General features: G+C 34.0%; 4 protein-coding genes across 5 annotated transcripts in view; 3 read left to right on the top strand and 1 right to left on the bottom strand.

Annotated features, from left to right (window-relative positions):
- Nucleotides 1–36: 36 nt before the first annotated feature.
- Nucleotides 37–1,883, top strand: Nse4 (Non-SMC element 4). Its single transcript, XM_966230.4, has 5 exons — nt 37–276; nt 324–553; nt 601–1,012; nt 1,619–1,734; nt 1,790–1,883. Exons 1-5 carry the CDS (start codon nt 168–170, stop codon nt 1,835–1,837), a joined length of 915 nt encoding a protein of 304 aa, XP_971323.2. The 5' UTR covers nt 37–167; the 3' UTR covers nt 1,838–1,883.
- Nucleotides 1,751–3,060, bottom strand: LOC660028 (uncharacterized protein). The gene has a single exon (XM_966292.4). The coding sequence runs from the start codon at nt 2,921–2,923 to the stop codon at nt 1,919–1,921; it is 1,005 nt and encodes a 334-aa protein (XP_971385.1). The 5' UTR covers nt 2,924–3,060; the 3' UTR covers nt 1,751–1,918.
- On the top strand, nt 3,060–4,653 carry LOC103315143 (uncharacterized protein). Of its 2 annotated transcripts, none has more exons than XM_008203073.3 (5): nt 3,060–3,811; nt 3,857–4,035; nt 4,080–4,213; nt 4,266–4,433; nt 4,487–4,653. In XM_008203073.3, exons 1-5 carry the CDS (start codon nt 3,153–3,155, stop codon nt 4,604–4,606), a joined length of 1,260 nt encoding a protein of 419 aa, XP_008201295.1. In that variant the 5' UTR covers nt 3,060–3,152; the 3' UTR covers nt 4,607–4,653. The 2 variants fall into 2 exon arrangements, with proteins under 2 accessions (XP_008201295.1, XP_008201296.1); XM_008203074.3 differs by having other exon boundaries at nt 3,061–3,208.
- Nucleotides 4,654–6,913: 2,260 nt separating this feature from the next.
- The window catches only part of LOC103312112 (max dimerization protein 1), a 130,981-nt gene continuing 115,940 nt past the window's right edge, over nt 6,914–21,954 (top strand). The window contains exons 1-3 of the mRNA XM_064356062.1: nt 6,914–7,128; nt 7,224–7,317; nt 7,397–7,426. Of these exons, the coding sequence (XP_064212132.1) occupies nt 7,071–7,128; nt 7,224–7,317; nt 7,397–7,426 (182 nt within the window). The 5' untranslated portion in view covers nt 6,914–7,070. The remainder of the gene's footprint in view (nt 7,129–7,223; nt 7,318–7,396; nt 7,427–21,954) is intronic.

Raw genomic sequence — 21,954 nt, 5'->3', positions numbered from 1 at the left:
CCCGATTATTGACTTCTTTAGTCAAAGTCTTAAAAGTCATTCGCACTTGTACGACTTTCGGCGCAAGGAACCTTGGAACCTTTAAACGTAGCGAAGTTTATAATTTATAACCTTAAAAAAGTGCGCCAAGTTTTGCTCAATTATTTTGTTCAAAAACAACAATAAGAATGGATTGCGAAGACACTGACCAAATGAACAATAACTCAATGGAGTTAGAAAACACCCAACAACGCAAATTATTTTATCGCGACTTGCTAAACTCTGTTGAAACAATTCGTAAGTTTTTCACTTTTGGTTATTGTAACTCAAATTTTTGCGAGTAGATGAGAAGGAAGAGCTGGGTTTAGACACAGTTAGGGAAATAGGCGACTTGCTTAAACAAGTTAACATAATTGAGGCGGAACACAACATAAATGACCGATACCAATACCCTGAAGAAATTCTCTTGGATTCTATGGTTCTATCGTCAGCCAGTGGCATTTTAAAGAAATGTGTGGAAGCAGTTGATGTTAATGTCTCCACATACGTGTCTTCAGAATTTACAGAAAAAATCGTACGTTTCCTTTTATTTTAATTGCGTTTTGTTTATGTGGCTTTTAGGCCTCTTTTTGCAATTCAGAGGGTGACTTTGATGCTCAAGACCTCGTTAAATTACTTCCTGATGCTCAAGACATTATACCGAAAGTTCCGGAATATTTTTTTGTTTATGGAACTTACGACATGCAGAATTTACCAAAACCAAAGGAGAAGAAGCAAAGACAGAAGAAAGAGAAGGAAAACTTCCAGAAAAAAGAGCCCGAAAAGGTGACAAGTGTTGAAAAGGAAGAACAAGGAATTGAAGAAATTGTAAAAATATTGTACGATGTCCTGACAGAATGTTACGAAAGAAATCACGAGCAGCCAGTGAAGTATTATGATTATGTGGTGGATACTAGCAGTTTTTCAAACACAGTTGAAAATATGTTTTACTGTTCCTTTTTAATTAGAGATGGACGTGCCCACATTGATTTAGGTAAGGACATCTAAGTTGAGGATATGAAACAAATAAAACTTTCGAAAAAAAATTCATACTTTTGTAATAAATTTCCTTAAAAGGTTTTAAATAAAAAGAAGAGTTACAACGTTTTGTTTATATAATAAACATCATCAGGATAAAAAATACAATATAATCACAATTAATTACTAACCTTATTACTCGTTTAAATTCTTGATAGGGCACAATAATAGATGGAATTGATTTTAAAGATTAACAAAATTGAGACTTACAATACAGGGTGTTTACGGTCTTGGAGTAGAAACTTTACCTGGTATAAAGGAGTGTGAAAAAAACTCAAGGATTGTTATTTTTAAGAATTACTTTGATTTCGTCAAAGATGGTATATAGGACACGGAAAATAAAACCATTTATTTTGTCGTGACGTTTCGATACCTTTATTGTATCTTCATCATTGTTGATTGTTGATCATCATCTTCAAAATTGTTGGTTAGTGCGTTTTTGCTTGGGACAGCCGAGTTGGTCCTCATTTCTTGAAATTATAATAAAATCAGTCAAGGAAAATTTTCAAACTTTTACCAATTTGTTTTGTTGTTTTAAAAAAATATATGTGCTCTATTTTAGACGGCAAAGGCGAACCTTACATTAAACCGATGAAAAAAAGGCAATTGAAACAATTTCGCGACGATGGCGGAACCAATTCGCAAATTATTTCAACCATCACTATTCCAGAGTGGGAAGTAATAAAACCACAAATAAATCGTAACAGTTTTAATTGAAATTTTTCTTTTACAGATGTTTAAAAGAGAGGGGTATATTCAAAAGTACAAAGCTCGGAAGTGACTGATTAAACGATGTTTTTTTTAATAAAATAAATATTTTACATGTTTCCTACTGTTGTTAGATACAAAATCACCTAAACAATTAAGAGTCATCAAAAGTCATTCTTCCTACCCCATGGTTCTTTAAGTACCTCCTGTACTGTTTATATTTGTTACTTTCTGCTAGTTGTTTTTTCGCATTTTCTTCCTCCTCTTTAAACCATTCGTCAAAGTTTTCCCGAATCCACAATTCCCTCCTTAAAAATTCTTCTTTCTTCTCGTCTTCTTGGCTATCGAACTGATATTGGCCCATCTTCAAATATTTTCTAATAATGTAGAGTTTTTCTTCATCATTGTAAGGTTGTCTGAGGATTGTGTGCCTCCAAATCCACGAGATATACCAATAGATATATTTTGCTATGGTGTATGGTGACATTATCAATTGAATCCATAAAATGTCGGTAATGCTTGGCTTCGCATAAGCGCCCTTAATATCCATTTTATCTTCAATTACTTTCTTAATTATCTGGTCTATGTCTTTCGGCATTTTCGTTTTGCCTTTGGAGGCTTTTTTACTATCTGGCAGAAGTCCTTCCTGCTTTGCTATTTCTAGAGCCCTATTTCTGTACTTTGGAACAGTCATAAAGTACTTGATTGCTGAATCATAACGTTGCCATCCACTGTAATACTGTATCAGAGAAATCACTGATATAGTAACAACCAAGACAATTCTGACGTCGACTTTGGGGGCCATCCTCCTCTTGTAATACCTGTAGTAATGGGCGTACAACTGGTCAGGATTATCCAACATATCGTCATATTCGGAACGAGATTCATCATCTTTAAGAATATCATAAGCGTTGGCAATTATTTTGAACTGTTCCTCCGCTGCTTCTTTGGCTTCTCTGTCACGGTGCAAGTCAGGGTGATATTGCTTTGCAAGTTTTCGGTACGATTTGGCGATCTCGTTCTTCGTTGACTCTCGTGTGACCCCCAGGACATCGTAACAGTTGCTTTTTCCACAATAGATTCCTTCGAGTAACTGGGAATGGGCCTCCAGGAACGCCAGCGAAATTATTGCCGTACACAACAACGTTCTAGGTATCATTTTTGGCACAAAGTAATTCAACAATTCCGAAATTAACACGTTATATTTTCAATAAAACCATTTTTATGAGGGATCATAATCCTAACCTTAAACGTGTCAGTTTGACGTTTGACGTTGAACTTTTTTACCGGTTGGTGCAACTGCAAGTTGACACTGACAGATTGGTTTGTGGTTAGGTTAGTTCAAAGTTGAGGTTATAAAATAAAAAATTGTGTATTTTTGCCCCAAAATGTACCCCATTATCACATTTATCGAAGACTTGCACGAATTTTTAACAGGGGACAGGTTGGTGAAGGGTAACATAATTCGTAAACATTCAAAAAAACTTGACCGTTTGGGAGATTTGAGCTTCCCTTTGAGTTTTAAAAATTGGTCTCAAAACATTACAATTAGTGACACGAATTTACGCACAATTTTTGACTATTTATCGTCGGGACAAGACCTACAATCTCAACTAGATTCACTGGTAAAGCAAAGCGAAAAGTGGGCTTTAACAGTAAGGGAATGCAAATTAATAAATAACAGTGATGTTCATTTATACCTGAAAAGGTCGGACACGATTGATTTATGCATAAAAAAGGTCTTGAACGAGAGAGAAAATTACGGCTTGCTGCACAAATGTTTCACTAAAAAAATTACTGTGTCTCTTGATCACACCTTTGAATGCGATTTTGCAAAAATGACTTTAACCGAACTGCGAGCTTTAATTACTCACGATGTTACATCAAACGTTCTTGCATGTTTAAGTGCAAATAATTCTGACAGTGATTGCGATATTAAGATCACAATAAACTCAAATCAAAAGCAAGACTTCACTTTAGTTTGTGGTTCAGTTTTGAATGAAAATGGTCTCAAAGACACAAAAACAACAGCTTTTGAACTTTACAGGTAGTAAACAATAATTGTGGTGTTAATTTTTACACATGTTTCAAGAAAGCGAGCTTTAGATCTGCAACTAATGGCCCAGCATAAATATGGTGTTCAGGTCAAACCATCATGGGGTGATTATTTCGATAAGTTGGGAAAAGCGTCAGTTGTGATTGAAATGTTGCAAAATAGGTTGCATAAAACGATAAAAATTACGCTTAACAATTTGCAAGCAACAAATAAAGGTAATTTTTGTTTTAAGTCGTTCGAATGCAAAAAAATCTTTAAGGCCCATCGTTTATTTTTTACAATTGTGCACGACTGTCGTCACTGTTGAAGCAGTTTGATGAGCGAGTCGCAAATAAATTATATCCTGAGTTACCTCTCTTGGAAAAAATCGATTTCACTTTGCTTAACCAACCTGTGAGTCATTTATTACTATTAAAATGATTATTCATTGATCGTAATTTTATAGGAAGAATGGGAAATCGTCTACGTTTATATTTTACAATTTCCAACTGTTGTTATTAGCACAGTGTGTGATATTAAGTCAGGTTTAATAAATCTTCATAATTTGATAATTTTTTTGTCAAACTTGTCGTCCATCTTCAGCGTGTATTACAGGAGGGTAAAAATACTCATTGTAAGCTCATTTATTTCGCAAAAATTCAAGATAAATGTGATTTCTATTTCCAGAGTGCCAAGGAACACCTTCTGCCCACGTTATTTGCGAGAATTTATTTACTAAAAGCAGTACAACAAGTATTTCACACTGCTTTAAAACTGTTAAATATAGAACCAGTTAAAGAAATGTAATAAAACCAATTGTATTTTTCTACTTGAATAAATTATTGTTTGACGTACATGTGTTTTTTTGTCTAGTTAGTGCTAATAAATCGGGTTAGAAGTTGTTAAATTCCATTTCATTTATCTATCACTGAGCTCATACAAGTTATTTCATGAATGGATTACCTGGGAGCAGGTAATGGAGCCGTTTCCATGGTAAACTGATCAATTCAAGCTACCGGGACTTGTGAATGTACATTCAAGAAAATACTAAAGCGGAAGGCGAATACCTTTTATCGGTGTTCCAGAAATATTTTTTTATAAAAAAAGATCAATACGGTTTGACCCCAAGATTGATGAAATGGTTATGTAAAAGCTAGAAAGCGTTTATTTAATATGTTTCTTCTAAAACTTTGATTTGGAGGTGAAACAAGTAAAAGAGATGTTGGATTTTTTATCATGTGGCTCTAAAATCAAATTATGTTATTTTTTTGAGCCAGATTAGCGTAGGCAATCTATACAGGACGTTCCACATAATTTTACGGTCCTCTAAAATGCAATCAACAAAATATTCCATTACGACCTCGATTTCAAATTTTGAAAAATTGGATAGTCTTCTCGAATTTGTAGACTCCTTTTAGTTAAAATGGTGCCTAGAATAAATAGATTTGGATCATACATTTAATCCTTTTTTTGATAAAATATAATGTCTTCTAACATATTTTTGGGTTACACTGACATTACCGACATTATTTAATTAAGTGCTTTAATATCTAAACCATTCAGTGAGAACTCGTGCAAAATAAATGCAGTAATCTATATTTATTAAACTTTAAACTAGAACAGTTACTTGTCGTTTATTAAAATAATAATGAGTGGGATTGTCTGCAGGTGTGCTTTTTAATTTTACGAATTCTCGAGTTTATTATTTATTGAATGTAAATGATGGCAAAAGTAATGTCTATATTACGCTATACAATTTTTTTACTGTGCACAAAATTTAATTGCAAAATGAAGAGAAGAGTGAACGCTGAAAGAGACGATTGATCGATGTCGGGGATTAGAGAGATTATAGAGTTGTAATAAGTTACAAGTAGTATAAAAGTTTCCTACAATTCTTATTGCTTTGCGATTTTCTCTCGATTCTTTTCTCGACATACTTTATCATTTGACAAAAACAATTTACCAGAGAAGACATAATGGAGGTCTTTTATTATAGACTTGATTTGAAGACAAAATTACTCGTACTTTTTGAAAGTTTTCAGCTTCATCATGAAATAAGTTTTTTATCTATTCGTAATTATTATAAGCATTATTTTTACCACAAGTCTCAGGCATGTATCTAAACCATAATCTTCAAATACGACGTAATTTATGACGTCAACTATAGCCCATTAAGATCATAATCACTTTATTGCTGGTACCGATCCTAGGTTTATTAATGGTGTTTGATTCCTTTGTGGGTCGTAATTTAGTGTCATCAGCATTTTGGCAACATGCAACATGGACAAATTTGGTCAATGGTCCACTCGATCGACTTTTGGCAAAGAGAAAGCTGTTACTCCAATCATAAAACTATAATAGGAAATAAAACATTGTCTACTCGTTATTTTCAGTTTTTATTGAAGAGATACGAATTCAATTTTATTTGTTTGTTGTTTTCTTCTTAAATAATGGCAGATGCTTAATTAATTCTTTTGAACAAATAAAAAAAACATTATATTACGTGTATTTTAACCATTTGATTATAACATTGTAACATTACCAATGAGGTCAAGCAGATAAAAACTGTTTCTTTGTTAAGGAGTTGGCTACCAAATTCTTTCGAAAGTTAAGTTCGAAATATGTTACTCTTGAGTAATAATTAGATACTCGTTTATTTTTTAATTTTGCCGTATAACTTTAAACTTTTTTTTTTAAATTTTATAAATTTCAACTTTTTACTAATCTGGCGATGAAAAAAACTCCAGTATTAGTAAATTTTAATTAAAGCCTGCTGTTTTTTATTCCAGAATAAAATAGTACATATTAACTTTAATTAAATTTTTTGCCGGGAAAAATTCCTATTAGGTGTTTCCCCTAATAGCCGCGACCTAATTATGTGGCGCTCCAAGTGCAGTTGCATATCCAGGGTAGCCATGCCATGCACCCTTGATTGTCAAACCAGTCTGTCAAAATCTTTGCAAAAATGCATATATTTAACGTTCGTTTTTTCAATAATGAAAATAGTTTTCCATCCCGATTACGAATGCCAACCATCGCATCGTCTGAATGTAAACACGACCAGCTGTTGGCCCCAGAGACAGAGTGGTGATCGCGATGAATCGCGGGCGGCGCTGAACGCACTGCGCATTCAGTGCCAACTACGACGAGCCCGCCACACGATACATCGATACGATAAATCGGCAGTCAGTGTGTTCCGAGTGTGTGTGGGGAACGTGTTTTCGTTGCGGGACGGTCCTTTGTCTAGTATTCCATCAAATTTCTCATTAATATGAGCGCCCTCAATGTCCTACTACAAGCAGCAGAATATATAGAACGACGAGAGAGAGGTCAGTAGGCTGGGGACGGACAAAAGACGCTCGCGATTGACTATTTTGGTATATCAGCTGTTTTTGACGCTATCAATGTTTGTGTGTTGTTGCAGAAGCTGAACATGGTTACGCCTCAACCGCGCGAATTCCCGATGATCTCAGAAGTGCTTCAAAAAGGCCAAAGAATAAAAAATCTCAGGGCAATAGGTGAGTTCAGTGGGGACACCCCCGACGGTGCGCGTTCCTTTGTTCTGGCAAACATGTGACTGGGGTTTCTCTGTTTCAGGACATCTCACAACGAACTGGAAAAAAATAGGTGAGTCCCCGAGTGAAGGAGCCAGTGTTGTTGGATTGTGTTGTGTTTGTGTGATTTGTGATGTGGTGCGACCAAGGTGATGCTGCTGCAGCCTGGTGCATTCAAACAAGGCCGTAACCGCTTGGCAACAGTTCTCCGTTACACAGTAATCATTCTATTAGAGTTTTATAAACGGTTGACGTGGAGTTAGGCCCTTCTGTACCTTTAATTGAGAGAGGGACGCATTACCATTCAACAATTACATTCGAGTGGGCTGCGAATGCTGCATGCAACTGTTTCGATACGAACACAGCACTCTATTCCGATATTCGAATTAATAAGCAACTTCACTTTCGTCAGTCTCTTATTTTCTTCCTCCACCGATTGAATGAATAAAACACTCAATGAACAGTTTCGAGATTTATTCCCATTTCCAATAACTAACTTCAGGCGGACCCCTGTAAATAATTTAGCGAGGGTTTCGCCAGTTCTTTTTGTTTGTTCTTGTGATGTTTGATATAATTTTATTATAATAAGTAACTTCACTTTCGTCACAATCACTTATTTTCTTCCTCCATCGATTTAATGAATAAAACACTCAATCAACAGTTTCGAGATTTATTCTTATTCCCAATAACTAACTCCAAGGCGGACCCCTGTAAATAATTTAGCGAGGGTTTCACCAGTTCTTGTGGTGTTTCATTGATATAACTTTATTATTACAATTTTTTCAAATTACCCAGGACCCTAGCTTACCGGCTTTGTTTATTTAGGTTATTTCTTTACCGTTTCGCTTGGGGTTGGCTACCAACCGTCGTTAGAAAAATACAAACTCTCTGATTTTTATTACACGGTTTTCCGGTTTTGCTGGAAATGACCCCAACTTTTGATTTTTACGACAACCACCAGTCGTTATGTTGGAATTTACGTTATTTTGTGAATTCGGTATCGTTTATTTTTTTAGTGCTGTAGTAACCTGAGAGGTTGGTACAGACGGCAAATATTTGTTAGATGAGATAAAATTAAAAGATATGCTAAAACAAGTTCATTTAATGCATATTCCACTTCTTGAATCATGGACACTTGGTAGTGTTTTTACTACATTTTGGTATTTTTTACCAATATTTAGCACAACATGCTAACCTGGAAACAGTAAAGTACTAGAATATTTTTAAAAAAAGGTAAAACTTGAACCACGTTGTTTTCCTTGTTTGGAAACTTAATTCAATTTTTATGCAAGGTTTACCTTCAAACTTATATACAGTGAAATCTCACTTAACGGACACCTCCTATAAGCGGACCCCTTTCATTAATAATTGATTTCCAATGGTATTGTTTCTCTTTTAGACTCTCTAATAAACGGACGCGAACAGTGCAATTCAAAAACAAAATCTCCTATTTATTTTCCTTTTGCAATGTGCGATGTCTTCTTTTTATTTTATTTTTTTATTTGTTCATATAATGCATGAATACAAATTTTAATTTATTCCACGCTTCATTATGTCGTGTTGTGACGTTGGAAAATAATGACTCCAGTTGATTATTAATATTGAATTCAGTAACAAAGATTGACATTTTAATTTATAAACAGGTGTCGATGGTTTACACCGAAAAAAATTATTTGGTAATGTCGTAGATTTTAAATAAACAAATCGTGCAGTTAATCATTTGTTCTATCTATTTAAAATTGCATAATTCACCCTATGTGGTCACGCCTGAAATTGCTTCTCTATAATTTGGTGAAAATTACAGCGAATGATTTTGTATTGTATTGTAATTTCAGTGCCTATTTTTCTTGCATCTACTGTCCATTAATTTAGCACACAACAACATTCAGTAGTGTTGTTTTTACATAAAGATACTTTAATTGGGTAATAAATTTTATTCCTTATATTTATGACATCTATACAGCAATATAAAAAATAATAATGAGGAATGTTAAGAAATAATCACATGGTTGGAGGCGCCAGCTGTTCCTTCATTTGACGAAATTTATCAACGGGGGAATCACATGTTTCCATTTCTTATCGACGACCTTTATACAATCAATTGTCTTATCAGACGATTAGGCGCTGCATAACTGTGTCCTTGATTGCCAATTTTGTTAACGAGTTAATTATGTTTTGTTTAAAACGAGGTTTTCTAGTTATATAATTTTAATTTAACATTTCACGCTCTATCTATTCGTGTCGTGCCAGTCTCAAATTTTTGTTTCAGGTTGCTTGAAAATTGCCGGTTATTTTCGTAACGTTCAATGTGCATTTCGTTAAAATTGATTGCAGTTTCGCTTTTTAAGTATCGTTAATCAGTAAACATTACTTGAACTTTTATCGATTGTTGTTTTTTTTTCGAATTTGATCTGTCGAAAGAGCATGGTAATATGAGGCGAGAATGCAGTTCATTTTACTCATGCTGGGAACGGTTGGAGGAGTGATTTTATAATCCTATTAAGTATAATTCAAAATTTATACACAGTGTCATTTTTCATGTGTCGTTACGTATTTCAAGGAAACGTTGTAACCCGCATGTTTGTTCTTTTTAATTTTTACCATAAATTCAAGCATTTTTGTGGTGAGAGGGAGGACGGAAGATTTGTGTGTTTGTGCGCTTTTACGAGCAACCAGAATGTAGAAAATGTTTTTATCAATATCATATTAAAAAATTCTGAAACTGGAATGGCTTTCTTATCATTATCCTGTCACTGCTTTACATTTCGATTAAAATGCAGTAAACAAATCATTCATCAGCTATCAGTAGTCGCCCGCATTGGTTGGCGCACATTTGTAATTACCTTTATTGATTTTGACGTGTTTGGAGAAATTTGAAATTTATTTCTTAATTTCGCTTTCGCTATACTGTTTATTTTTGATTTCCAATGATTGGTTTTCCTTTGTTGCTCCAAAAGACGGATATTACCTTTTGTGGTTGATGTCTATTATTCCATAAAAATTAGGTTTCTTTGATGTTGGTACTCCGCTGCGTTTAACAGACTTTGTTTCGCTATTCGTTGAGTTTTATGGCTTTATTAAAATATCGAGCAAGAATCACAAATAATTCCACTATTAAAACAAAAATCAACCTACAATAAATTAGATTTATAACCCAAACTCGTAAACCCACAAAACGCGAGTTTTATTATTCAAATCATTGAAATATTTAAGTTCACGATGAAAATAATGGTTTTTAAATCGCAATATAAGAACGATAACGATATGGACACATAAATTTTTGCATCACGGCCGTAAATAACCAGCCACAGACACGCAAAGAGATGAGGGCGGATTTTTCGTTTTTTATTGTCTTTGCGTTTAACGGAATGATGAATTCGGAGGTGTGCCAGTTAACAAAAAGTTTGCCGATTTCTTTCTCCATTCAACGCTCTAAATGACTGATTTATGGATATGTGAATGAGAGGGCGTTGTAATTTGTTATGCCATTTAACGTTTAATTATCGAAAACTACGCGCAAATATTTGTCAGCTTACACGTCTAGAAGTTTTAAACACAGCCAACACCAAAAATACTGGAAGTGTTTGGCTATGGAAAGCTTGATAAGAAAATACACAAACACACCGTCAAGTTTTATTAATGTGTAATTATAATTTTTGTATACATTTGTAAGCTTTTGTGTAGCTCCCGTGTTAAGCAAATGGAAAAATCTTTTAATTATTTAAGCATGTTCTTGACAGTCGTCAAATTTAATTACATTTATGAATGCTTCTGGGAAGTGTTTCTTATTTAGCAGGCAATTGGTGTTTTTTTTTTATAAAACCGATATTTTATGGAATAGCTGTAAATCAGAAATATAAATAATAATAAGGAGCAAATATTTATTTTGATGAGAAGAAAGATAGTAAAGTGGCTGATTGTCGATAAGTTAAATATTTATTGATGCTAACATAAACAGTGTTTTATTATTTTGTACAGTACCATCATAAAAGAAGTTTGTTGTATTTTTTGTGCTGCTAATCAATAAATTTTTGATTTGATGTGTTCGTGCACGTTGTGATCTCTGATTCAATGTTATTTTGCGCCTTCAGCAAGTTAAATTAAAGTTTGGAAACTGTCTCGGACCTGGAATATGAATCAATGTTCGCGATAAAGATTACATTAGGCAGGAAATCCTCTATTTAGTTGTTTTTGGATTCACAAGACATCTTGATGGTGTTTCACTCCGAGATGTCTACCTATTCATCTTCACATTCCTGTCACGTAATTCTATTAGGTTATTATATATTTTTGTTGTTGGCTTTTTTAGTAGCAGCCGCTAGGGTGTGGTGTGGCTTTATATTTCAATGTTGTCGGTCCGTCGAGGAATTTCTGGTAGATTCTTGCGATATTCTTAGAAGCACATCTACCTGCTTGCTGCAGTTTACTTTCACCGTTTCTCCGGTCGTAAACACAAGCCTCGAGGCTTATGAATCACGAAAATCTTCTTTGTAGCCTTGGGCTTCTTCCGCATCATCACTTTTAATTACTTTTTAATCTTACGTTTTTGCTCTTATCGTATCATCTTGATTTATCATTGTTCGAAATATTGTCTTTTTCTCTGAGTTGAGGTTTTTCACTTGTTGAGAAATGATATATCGAGCTTTGTTCGCCGGTTTAATATGGGCTTCCCTTGACAATGCATTATTTATTTGTGTTTTTGTAATAGATCTGCAACGAGATTGTTGTCCGTTTTATGATGGTGTGAAATGAAATAGCAGAGGTTAACAAACTGTAGATTAGATAAGTTTCCTGATTCATTGAAATGCTAAAATTGCGAGTGATAAAGCTTTGTGTGATTATTGTTATTTTTAAATTGACGACCAAGTGAATGTACGTGGTTTGTATGCAATTATTCAAAGGTCGCGAGGTTGTCAACTGGTTCGTTTACAGCTAAATTTCAAATAATTACAATAAGTGAGGTTACATAATTTAGCAGATACTAACCATCAGAGTTTATTTTCAGTAAACAGACGGATGTGTGTTATCACTTTTGTTGTTAATAAATTCATTTATGTAATTTCTACATTGAAAAGCTTGCGTGTCTGATACCATATAATTAAAACCAGAATCATCTTTACCAACTAAACAACATGAAATCTAACGTAATTTGGAAAAATTGCGCTACAGCGTTGGGAAATGCATTTTCAGTGATGACATGGGATAAAGGCTAAAACTGGTCGCATTACAATCACTTGTTGTTGGTTGATCTTTTGGTGTCATTCAGGGGACATGTGAAATATATTCACTTGTCTTGTTATAATGATGCTCAATTCTCGCTTTGTATTCATAACTTGTTTTCTCTCCCCTTATTTTTTGTGTCGGATTTTTGGGTTATAATTTGCGAAGCTCGGGGTTACTTTGTCATGAAGTAGTGACATCCCTGCAAACAATTAAATTCCAGAAATATGGGTTGCTCTGTTTGCTAAATATAAATGTTTGCAGCACTAAGATAGTAAACTAAATTATTATTATAGTTTATTAATTATATTGTAGTTGTGTGTGTGTGGTTTTAGGTTTTTTATTATGCAAATTTAACACATCATCATAAGCAATAACTGCACTCATTTTCGTAAGAAAAACACAAATATTCAGCCTTTTGCCAAGATTTTGATTACGAAATAAATTGCGCACAATTTACGGTTTGCGAAATTTAATTTCTATTATTAAAATGATTGGAAGTTTCTTGCTGCCTAAGATTTTTGAAGTTTGAAACTATAGAAGACGAGGAAAATGAATCGAGTCGTGATTGTACATAAATTTCACTCATTGTTTGTCACGCGTTTTAATCGGAAAGACTGGAATTAACAGATTTTTATCGTCTCCGAGATAAGATTGTCAATTTACGTCAGTTTGTAAACAATTTTTGGGGATATCGATCGTCGGATTTGCTTTAAAATAAATAGTATGATAAAAGAATGTTTACAAATTTAAAAATCCATTAGATTGAGTGACACAATGTTGTTTGCTCAGCATTGCTTTTCTCAAAACTTTTATATTCTTGAAAGCCTAGCGAAAAGAATTAGAGTAGTTCTGATCCATCTCTGTCCACCCTACTTTGCAGGGGTCAAACTACCCCTGGGATTCCCACCGAGTCCGTTTTCGTCGTTCAACCCCTTCGTCAACCCCCTACGGTACGGTCAGCTTGCGTCAAAATAGTTCCAGGACGATAAATTTAACATCACTTCACTTACAGTTCTAAAGAAGTAGAAAAGCGGAAAGAAACAAAAGGGAAATTCGAATTTAAACTTCGAATACTTACAGAAGCTTTATTGTTGTTTTTTACTACTGCAATGATTTTAGCGAGGATAAAGCGGCGTTTTATGAACGAGCATTTTAACATTTATTGTTCTTCTACATTGATTTTTCCCCAAATTATTTTTACTGGAAATAACTTGGAAATAAGTAGTGGATGTATGCCATCTGTCTTGTTGATAGCCTGTTATCTCGTACATTATCGGCTCGGCTAATTAGAAATTTTATGAATTTTCCCGACATTATCTCCTGTTGCCACACCATCTTGCCATAAAATTGATCGATTTTTCCGCCAGTTTTGGCACCAAATTTATTTGATTCGGATAGTGTAATAAAGCAATACGTAAAAGTTCCGAATACATATCTGTGCTCGCATGAAGCAGGCTGTTATTTATAATCACCGAGTCATTAAGTTACACAGTTTTAATATGTTGATAAACAAATTAACTGAGTACTTTTTGTAAGGGGAGATTGTGTATCAATTAAGGTTAAATTAGAGTTCCAAACAAGTATCAAGTGGAGAACCGGTGGTCGGTAAAAAACAACGTCATTAATTTAAAATGTAGGAAGCTGTAGAACATGTGAGCAGTAGCTAGTCATGTGTTTTTAAAGAATGCCGGTCGAACTGTCGACACCAGACCCGACGTCCAAGAAAAAAGGGGCTTTTCAACACACCGACCCGAAGATATTTCAATGCGGATCTGTACAAAACACATGTCAGAAATATTGAAAACATATCGTGCAATTTTACGCCGGAACCGACCGAGAACAGTTTGTTTTAATTGGTCTTCGCGTAAATTATAACATGTATGTTCGTTCTTGTGATCGAAGAGGTTTATGGGTAATATAATTTTAATGGTTTTCCCAGCCGGTGTTTCGCATTCGAGGACGGAAATGGTTTTATGAAAAAAAACCGGGACCATCGTACAGGTATAAATAGGGAAAAGTTAATCCCATTGTCGTCGTCGTAATAAAACCTGGACTAAGCGGTGGTGTGTATGTATACAGTAGGTTAAATGGGCGATTTATCATTTTTATTACTTTGTATGAAAGTGTAACTATCTTTTGTTGTTGTTTCAAATTTATGGAAATGCTTTTGTAGGGGACTGGAACGCGAGTTTATTGTAACAAAGTGTCGAGTCACATGCTTCTGTTATTCAAATTTATCGATATCTTTCTTTTTTCTTGTTAATTTTAGCCAACATAGCACGTTTGCTAAACATGTCAACTTTCATCATTCGGAACGTTCTCGTAGGTTTCAGCCACATCCAGAACGTATTTATTTTATTGTGACCACCTACACATAAAATTAGCAACAAACAACTTATAAAACTCGGTATAATTAATTAGTTTAATTGGAGCGGCATTTTATGTGTTGTTTTAAACTACACATTTGGAACATGTTTGGGCCATTTATAACGCTGAGTTGTAAAATTCAATTTGAATAAACGAAGTTTTTTGAGCAGCAAAAAGCTCGATAAAAAAATTTTGTATGTTCTTGTTACGGAGAACCACTATAACTTAGGAGACGAAGCGGGATACAAAATTGCAGAATTTTCTGAACTCAAACAAATAATACGGCATAGAAAAAATGAGGGCGCTACGAGCGTTATACCATCTCGGCACCAAATCGTTTAATTAAATCTCACCAATTCACTAATTACTTGAAAAAAAAAATCAGAAATGTTGAGCTTTGCATACTTAGCAGACTGAGAGAAACTGACGACTGAAATTTAAAAAAATTTTAAAAATATTTAAAATTTTAAATTTTGAATTAAAAATTTTTAAAAATATTTAAAATTTTAAATTTTGAATTAAAAATTTTAAAAAATATTTAAAATTTTAAATTTGCGCTTCGACCCATATTTTTCAAAACGCTGTGGTTAGGGTTAAATTTACAAGAAAAATGTCAGGTAGAAATTTGTTGAGAATAAAATTTTCTTTAAAAAAATCCACAACACCATGTTTCTATCTTCAACGATTCAACCATCTGCAAAATGGAGCAAATTTAATTTTCTACAACTTTCTTCCTAACATTTTTCTTGCATCTATAACCGGATTTGCAGTGTTTTGAAAAATATGGGCCAGAGTGCAAATTGGTAAAAAAAAATTTTTAATGCAGTTTACGATAAAATTTTTGCATTTTGTTTATGTTCAATTAAAAACTAAATGCTCTACCTGCATGTATTTGATGCTTTTTAGTTTTTTAGTGTTTTAAGTTCTTCAGCTTTAGTTTTAAAATTGTTCCATTTTCAACAATTGTGTTTGCAAATGCGGTGCAGCTGGACATTAGTAATTATTTAGTATTTTTATTATTGGAGGTGGTGGTCTTTTCTGTAACTTTTCGTCTTCAAATTTTCAAAAACTATTAGCAGTACCGAATTTATGTTTTCCTCTGTAAATTTTGTTGTCATGTTTAATGACAACAGATAATACGTATTTCTGAACGACGTGAAAACACTGTATTTTTGATTTGTGTAAGTAATGTGTTATTCATTTTTACTTGTGTGTTGTTATTTAATTTTTTTTAAAGCGAGCATTTATTGTACGAAATGGTTTTTATTTACACGGAGCTAATGAGATTTTTTCGTTGTTTTTTACACCAAGTATAAAGTTGCACACATTGTTATACAATTTTTCTCTTATTCGTTTCAATTTTAAAAATATTTCCAAATGGAAAATGTAATAATATAATAAGCTTAACATATGGATAAATTATTATCAGACCCATTTAGGTTTTATAAACAAACTGGTAGATTAGAGATTACATTCAATACCTAAATTAAAAACAATAATATTATTTCTCTGTTTACGGATCCGATGTCTTGACATGATGATTATTTGAGGATTATCACTGTCATTTTTTACTTGCTCTTTTATGAAATTTTGATGAGTCGCTATTTTATAAAATTTAATTAATGATTTTGTCGCAAGTATTAAATGAATGAAATTTTATCTGTTAGAAAGGTGTGTCCCAATTAAAGTGTGTCAACACTTAAAAATATTATTTTGATAGTAATTGTGACGTTAAGCTAGTTGTAAATGGTACTTAAGATTTATTGTAGCTTTCATTATAGCCTTTAGTTATATAGTACATAATTAAAGCAAATTAAAAGAAACATTAAAACAAAAAGTGCACTTTTCGGTTTTAATGGCTGGAGCAATTTACTTAGAAAAGTCGTTTTTCCTCAAACTAATGAATTTTTTATTAAGAGTAGGTAATTAATTTGGTAGTAGTGTGAACTTGGTACTCGTTCGTTCGAAGCTACGCTTTCTGTGACTGTCGTAATGGATCTAGATTAATTGACAAAATAAGAGCGTCGTCGCATCTTCGTGCACACAACTTTAGCGAGCATATGTAAACATCAGTAACCGATCTCGAAGCTAGAATCCGCTTTTGTTTCATTCTTTGTCACACAGACATCGGATAAATGATGTTATCGATCCTCGTGGGCTCACAATTGGAAAAAAAGTAGATGGAACCGATTTCTGTATTCGATACAAGTCGGGCCATCAATCACACCTATGCACTCTTCCGTTCGGAGGAGATATGTTAAAAGGAAATCAATGAAACCACCCTTATAATCCGGGGATAACAAGGTATAGAGCTGAAGAGTTTGAACGGAACACGTAGCGAATGAGTCCTGATTGTGAACTAGGTGGTCGTACGCACACGTGGCAAACACACGCAGCTGACACCGCGTACACGCATATCCGGACCTCCTCCTCCGTTTGCCGGGAAGAAACAGGAGCGTACGCACAAGGGTTGATCGATAACAACCATGAACATTTCCTAATCGAGCCATAAAACACTGCTCGGGGGAGGTTAACAACTAACTTAAGTTTAGCCGTGCCACTGAGTGACGCTCTGGTGATGACATTTACCAAATTCTTTCTCTTCTCCCATTCAATGGCAAGGTTATTCCACATTTTTCGTTTTTTCTGGCCATAGAAAAAAATGGTAACTAATACCCGAACGAGTTTTTATTACTACTGCAGTAGTGAAATAGGCCTTAACTATTTTGTAGTGGTAAAAATTACCGTTGATTTAACTATTCACTTGCTTTGTAACTTACTATTTCATATTTGTACTAGTAAATTATACTCGCACTTAAACTATTTTTTATTAGTATTATCTACACTTATTGTTACCTTATAACATATTTAAGAGTTGCATATACCGTATTTTTTTACTATTACATAACGGAATGGGTTATGGAGTTCAAAGTTGGCAGTCGGCTTCTTTTATAAATCATTACGATAAGTTAGCGTAAACACTATTTTTACTAAAAATACATTAGCGCAAATTTTTAGGTACAAATCCAAGACGTGCTATGTACTTCACCGAGCTGTATGTTTCTTTGACAAATTGTCAAGATGTTTTATGTAAACGTTTAAGCGTTTCATTTCGGTCGTTTATTTGGATTTTTCATTATTTTCGCTTAAGTTACGATACAACTTGGCTGGCAGCATATACAAACGTAAAATTGACTGTTTGTTTTACATAACTCGGTGGAAATTTATATATAGTTTTAATGACAGCAGCTGTGTTAGAAATGTTTACGTGTTCCCACGTTTTATCAGCTAGTTGGTTTTAAAAATAAAAATTAGAGGTGAAGGTGAAATTGAACGCGTTGGAAAAACGGACCTGCAACTAATTTTGCAGTAAATAGATATACCACGTGATTGAAATAAGTATGATTAGTTTCGAACATTTAAAATATTTATAGAATTTCTAGAAGTTGATATCTTGCAATTAAATTGTTACATTGAAAATGATAATTTTGAGCAATTATGTCACTGGTTGTTTTTCTTGAATTTTGTAGACAAATCATAACCGCAGTGACGTTTTCCTATTTAAAACATGTATAAAACGGACAATATTTATAAATGTGTACTTTCAGTATTGTTAAATTATAAATAACTTCCTGATAACGACACCTGTTCATGCATTAATAATATTCCTCCATTCTTAAATGTAATTTATTTTTGTTTTCCAACTGGCGCATTCCGGTAATATAAAGCTAGAACATTTAACATTTAAACTAAGAAAAATGATATTTCATAAACAATTTTCCGTATGGGAGGGACAGATAGAACACAATGGTTTCTCACCCACCCATTCCGATAATTTAGACATTATTAGAGGTGATATAGTTCGTTGACATTTCAAAATGTTCAAGATTAACGAATTCGGAATTTTTGTTGTAAACTTGACCTTCAGCCCGTTTAAACTTGAACTTTTTTTTATTATTCGCACGGCCTTAGCTTTTGATAGCGAGAGCAATGTACTGTTTATTATTTTGATGTTGACTGCTCTGTTTTATTTTTAACTATCTGTTTTAATATAAAAACGACTGGCATATATTATTTCAAATGTAAAAACAAGTGTAAACTTTAAAACACTTCACACACGTAACAGTTTTAGGGTAATGGCCTCTTTGGTGACAGAATTTTTTTTGATTTGAAAAGATTAATAGAGTGGAGAGGTCAATGTGCTAATAAATTTTATAATGCAAATTTTAATAATCACACTGGTCAGTATTTCACCAAAAGTTGGGCCATGATTTGAAATTTTAGATTAGTTGGAATTTTAGCCTAGGATTTACAAAGCGATTAACACACATAATACAATTTATTTGCATAGAAAAGTAACAGATTTCAATTTAACAGGAATGAGTACCTATACTTACTATCAATATTTTACGATAAAAGAAAATTTGTTTTGGTTTTTCATACAATATTGTGGGTAAGTATTTAATAAGCTAAAAGCTTCTTAGGTTCGTTAATTGTGTTAGATATTAATATGTTTTGTAATGTTAATTCTATCGATATCTAAAGGTTAGGATATGAAACGACGTACAAATAAATCGTCCTCGTTCTCGATAATTCTGTTAATGTCGCCAGAGAGCGCAGTTGTTCCATTACCGTCCAAATTTTCAGAGCAATGAATAAATGGTTGTATATTGTATATGTATAACGGTTAACACATAGCAAACAAAAAATACCAGCAGATAGAGCATTAAATTCTTAATAATAAGGCAAAAAAATATACGTAAACTTTATTAAAAAAATAACTTTTACCAATTTGCACTCTGCCCCATATTTTTCAAAACGCTACGAATACGGTTACAGATGCAAGAAAAATGTTAGGAAGTTGTAGAGAATTAAATTTCCTACAAAAAAGTCTGCTAGACCATATCTACCTTCAACAATTCTGGCCCCAAAGTCGTTTAAAGACGCTCAAGCGACGGATTTTTTTATCATGTTTCTCGTAATAATTTTTCTGTTTTTCTCTCTGTTAAGAGTTCAGAAAATCCTGCGATTTCGTCTCCTAACTTATAGTCCTCCGTAGTTATTTCTAATTTTTATTCGATATTTTTTGTGTATTATGAAAGTGGAACAGTTTGTTTATTGAAATATGCAATTGGGAAATAGATTTTGTTCATATGTGGGTGTTGTAATTTCCATTTTTGGATCTGTGTAAGTTTGTTTTATCTCTATGGATTTTTCATCATTTTGGTAAAGCCCCGGAAATCAGTCGGTGTTCCGGTGCATCGCCAGGAAAACAGCTTGGTTGTTTTACAATGTTTTATATGAGCACCCGCAATGGTAAAATAAAGTTTATTGAGCCGTTGCGTAAGTAGATTGCTATTGCGAGACATTTACACGCAACGTTGCCAAAGCAGACTTCACAAATTTAATTCAGTTGTATTTTATGGCCTATTATTCGTTTTCCTTTTATCAGAAAAAAAATGAATGGTATCAGGTACATAAAACAGCGTGTTTATTCTGAACACTTTTAGAATTTAGATAGTTGATTTTTACGATCCCACAATTTCGAACTCTTTCGAAGTGGTGACCTTTACCAGACCGGGACAACTTCTAAAAGGAAGGAGTTAAAAATAGCTGTCAGGTGTGAAAAATTTGAAAAATTCCTCACCTGACTGGTCCTGCAAGTGACTCGAAGAAAGGCTGGTTTTTCCCGAATTGGTGCCAATAAGTTATAGTTTTTCCAATTTATGGGCCTGATGCAAGACATTATCGATGTATATACGGTGATGATACTGATATGACCTTGACCTTAGCAAAGAGACGCATGCGTCGCCAAGGTAGAAACGTCGGTCCGGACTTTTCGATCAATACCAGAGGGTCTTCCTCGTAGCTCGGACATTTTAGCCGAAGCTGGCACATGGTCTTGTCGTTGATGCGATTCCGATCAATCACCCAGAAAACGTGGAGTGTTGACGCGTTCTAGTTCTCCCATTTATAATCCGATTCCATTGTGCAGGCACTATTTGTAGTGTATTGTTCAAGGTATGCTGGAACACTGCGCCCCCTCCCGAATGTTGACTCTCTTGGAGTCAACATCGTCAAGGGGTAATCCACCTGCGTTCGTTTGGTCTGGGGAGGCATTTCGGAAGAGAGCCGCCCATCTTCCAGATGTTTTATTTATGAAAAACGGTTAAATTTTAATTTCAAATTGCCAAGTGTCGTTTGCCTTTATTAGTCGTTGAACTGCGAGTTAATGCAGACCAGATAACATACGTTCGCCACTTCGGCAGACGCAAAAACATGTTATTATCAACGTACTGTGCTTATTCTTCGCATCGAACATCGCTATAATAACATAAGTTGACAGGACAACTCATCGAGACAAAAAAATCAACTGGTTCCCGACCATGAAGGTCACGAACGTGCACGCAAGGTCGATCAAATCGAAAATCACATTAGCCCAAACCCAACGACAATGTATTCTTAATCGAAAAATAAACGTATTTGCTGTTCCAGCTATCTGACTAGCAAAGCACTTATTAAGTAATTAATGAACTAGACAATAACGTCTTGTGCAACCTTGGTGTGTTACATATAAAATGAGAGTACTTGGAGGAGGTTGGAAAAAACCTATTCCAAATCAGTCGAAATTGGTCGAAGCAACGGGTGTTTGTGTGACTTAAGTCAGTTCTTGTTGTCCTCGACTTTGCTAAAGCCGGTCATACTTAAACGGCAAAGCAAGTTTGCTCTTCTCGGATGGCTGTGTAATAAAAAACACGTATTTGGACCGTTAGTCGTATGTCTATTATACTTAACATAAATTGCTTCAATTATTTGAGGAATAGTTCTTGACGTCTCATCACTTTTAATGAGCCGTAACTTGATTCACCTATTTTGTGCACTTTTCCAGAGACATGCAAATATTGTCTTCGTAAATGCGCTTATGTAAGACACTATCTTTTGTAATGAGAGTTTTTGCAAACTATAATTAGGTATTGTTATTGCACTTTCTACCTCGTTTATTTCAAGCGT

Source organism: Tribolium castaneum, chromosome 4 (genome assembly GCF_031307605.1).
Source record: "Tribolium castaneum strain GA2 chromosome 4, icTriCast1.1, whole genome shotgun sequence".
Taxonomy (NCBI): domain Eukaryota; kingdom Metazoa; phylum Arthropoda; class Insecta; order Coleoptera; family Tenebrionidae; genus Tribolium; species Tribolium castaneum.
This window is presented reverse-complemented; position numbering and strand designations above follow the sequence as displayed.

Excerpts from the sequence above, each read along its gene's own strand:
- Nse4 (XM_966230.4), top strand. The coding sequence starts at position 168 with ATGGATTGCGAAGACACTGACCAAATGAACAATAACTCAATGGAGTTA. Across the intron at positions 554-600 it reads CAGAATTTACAGAAAAAATC|GCCTCTTTTTGCAATTCAGA; the intron begins GTACGTTTCCTT and ends TGTGGCTTTTAG. Across the intron at positions 1,735-1,789 it reads TCACTATTCCAGAGTGGGAA|ATGTTTAAAAGAGAGGGGTA; the intron begins GTAATAAAACCA and ends TTTCTTTTACAG.
- LOC660028 (XM_966292.4), bottom strand. The coding sequence starts at position 2,923 with ATGATACCTAGAACGTTGTTGTGTACGGCAATAATTTCGCTGGCGTTC.
- LOC103315143 (XM_008203073.3), top strand. The coding sequence starts at position 3,153 with ATGTACCCCATTATCACATTTATCGAAGACTTGCACGAATTTTTAACA. Across the intron at positions 4,036-4,079 it reads TTTGCAAGCAACAAATAAAG|GCCCATCGTTTATTTTTTAC; the intron begins GTAATTTTTGTT and ends AAAATCTTTAAG. Across the intron at positions 4,214-4,265 it reads TCACTTTGCTTAACCAACCT|GAAGAATGGGAAATCGTCTA; the intron begins GTGAGTCATTTA and ends GTAATTTTATAG.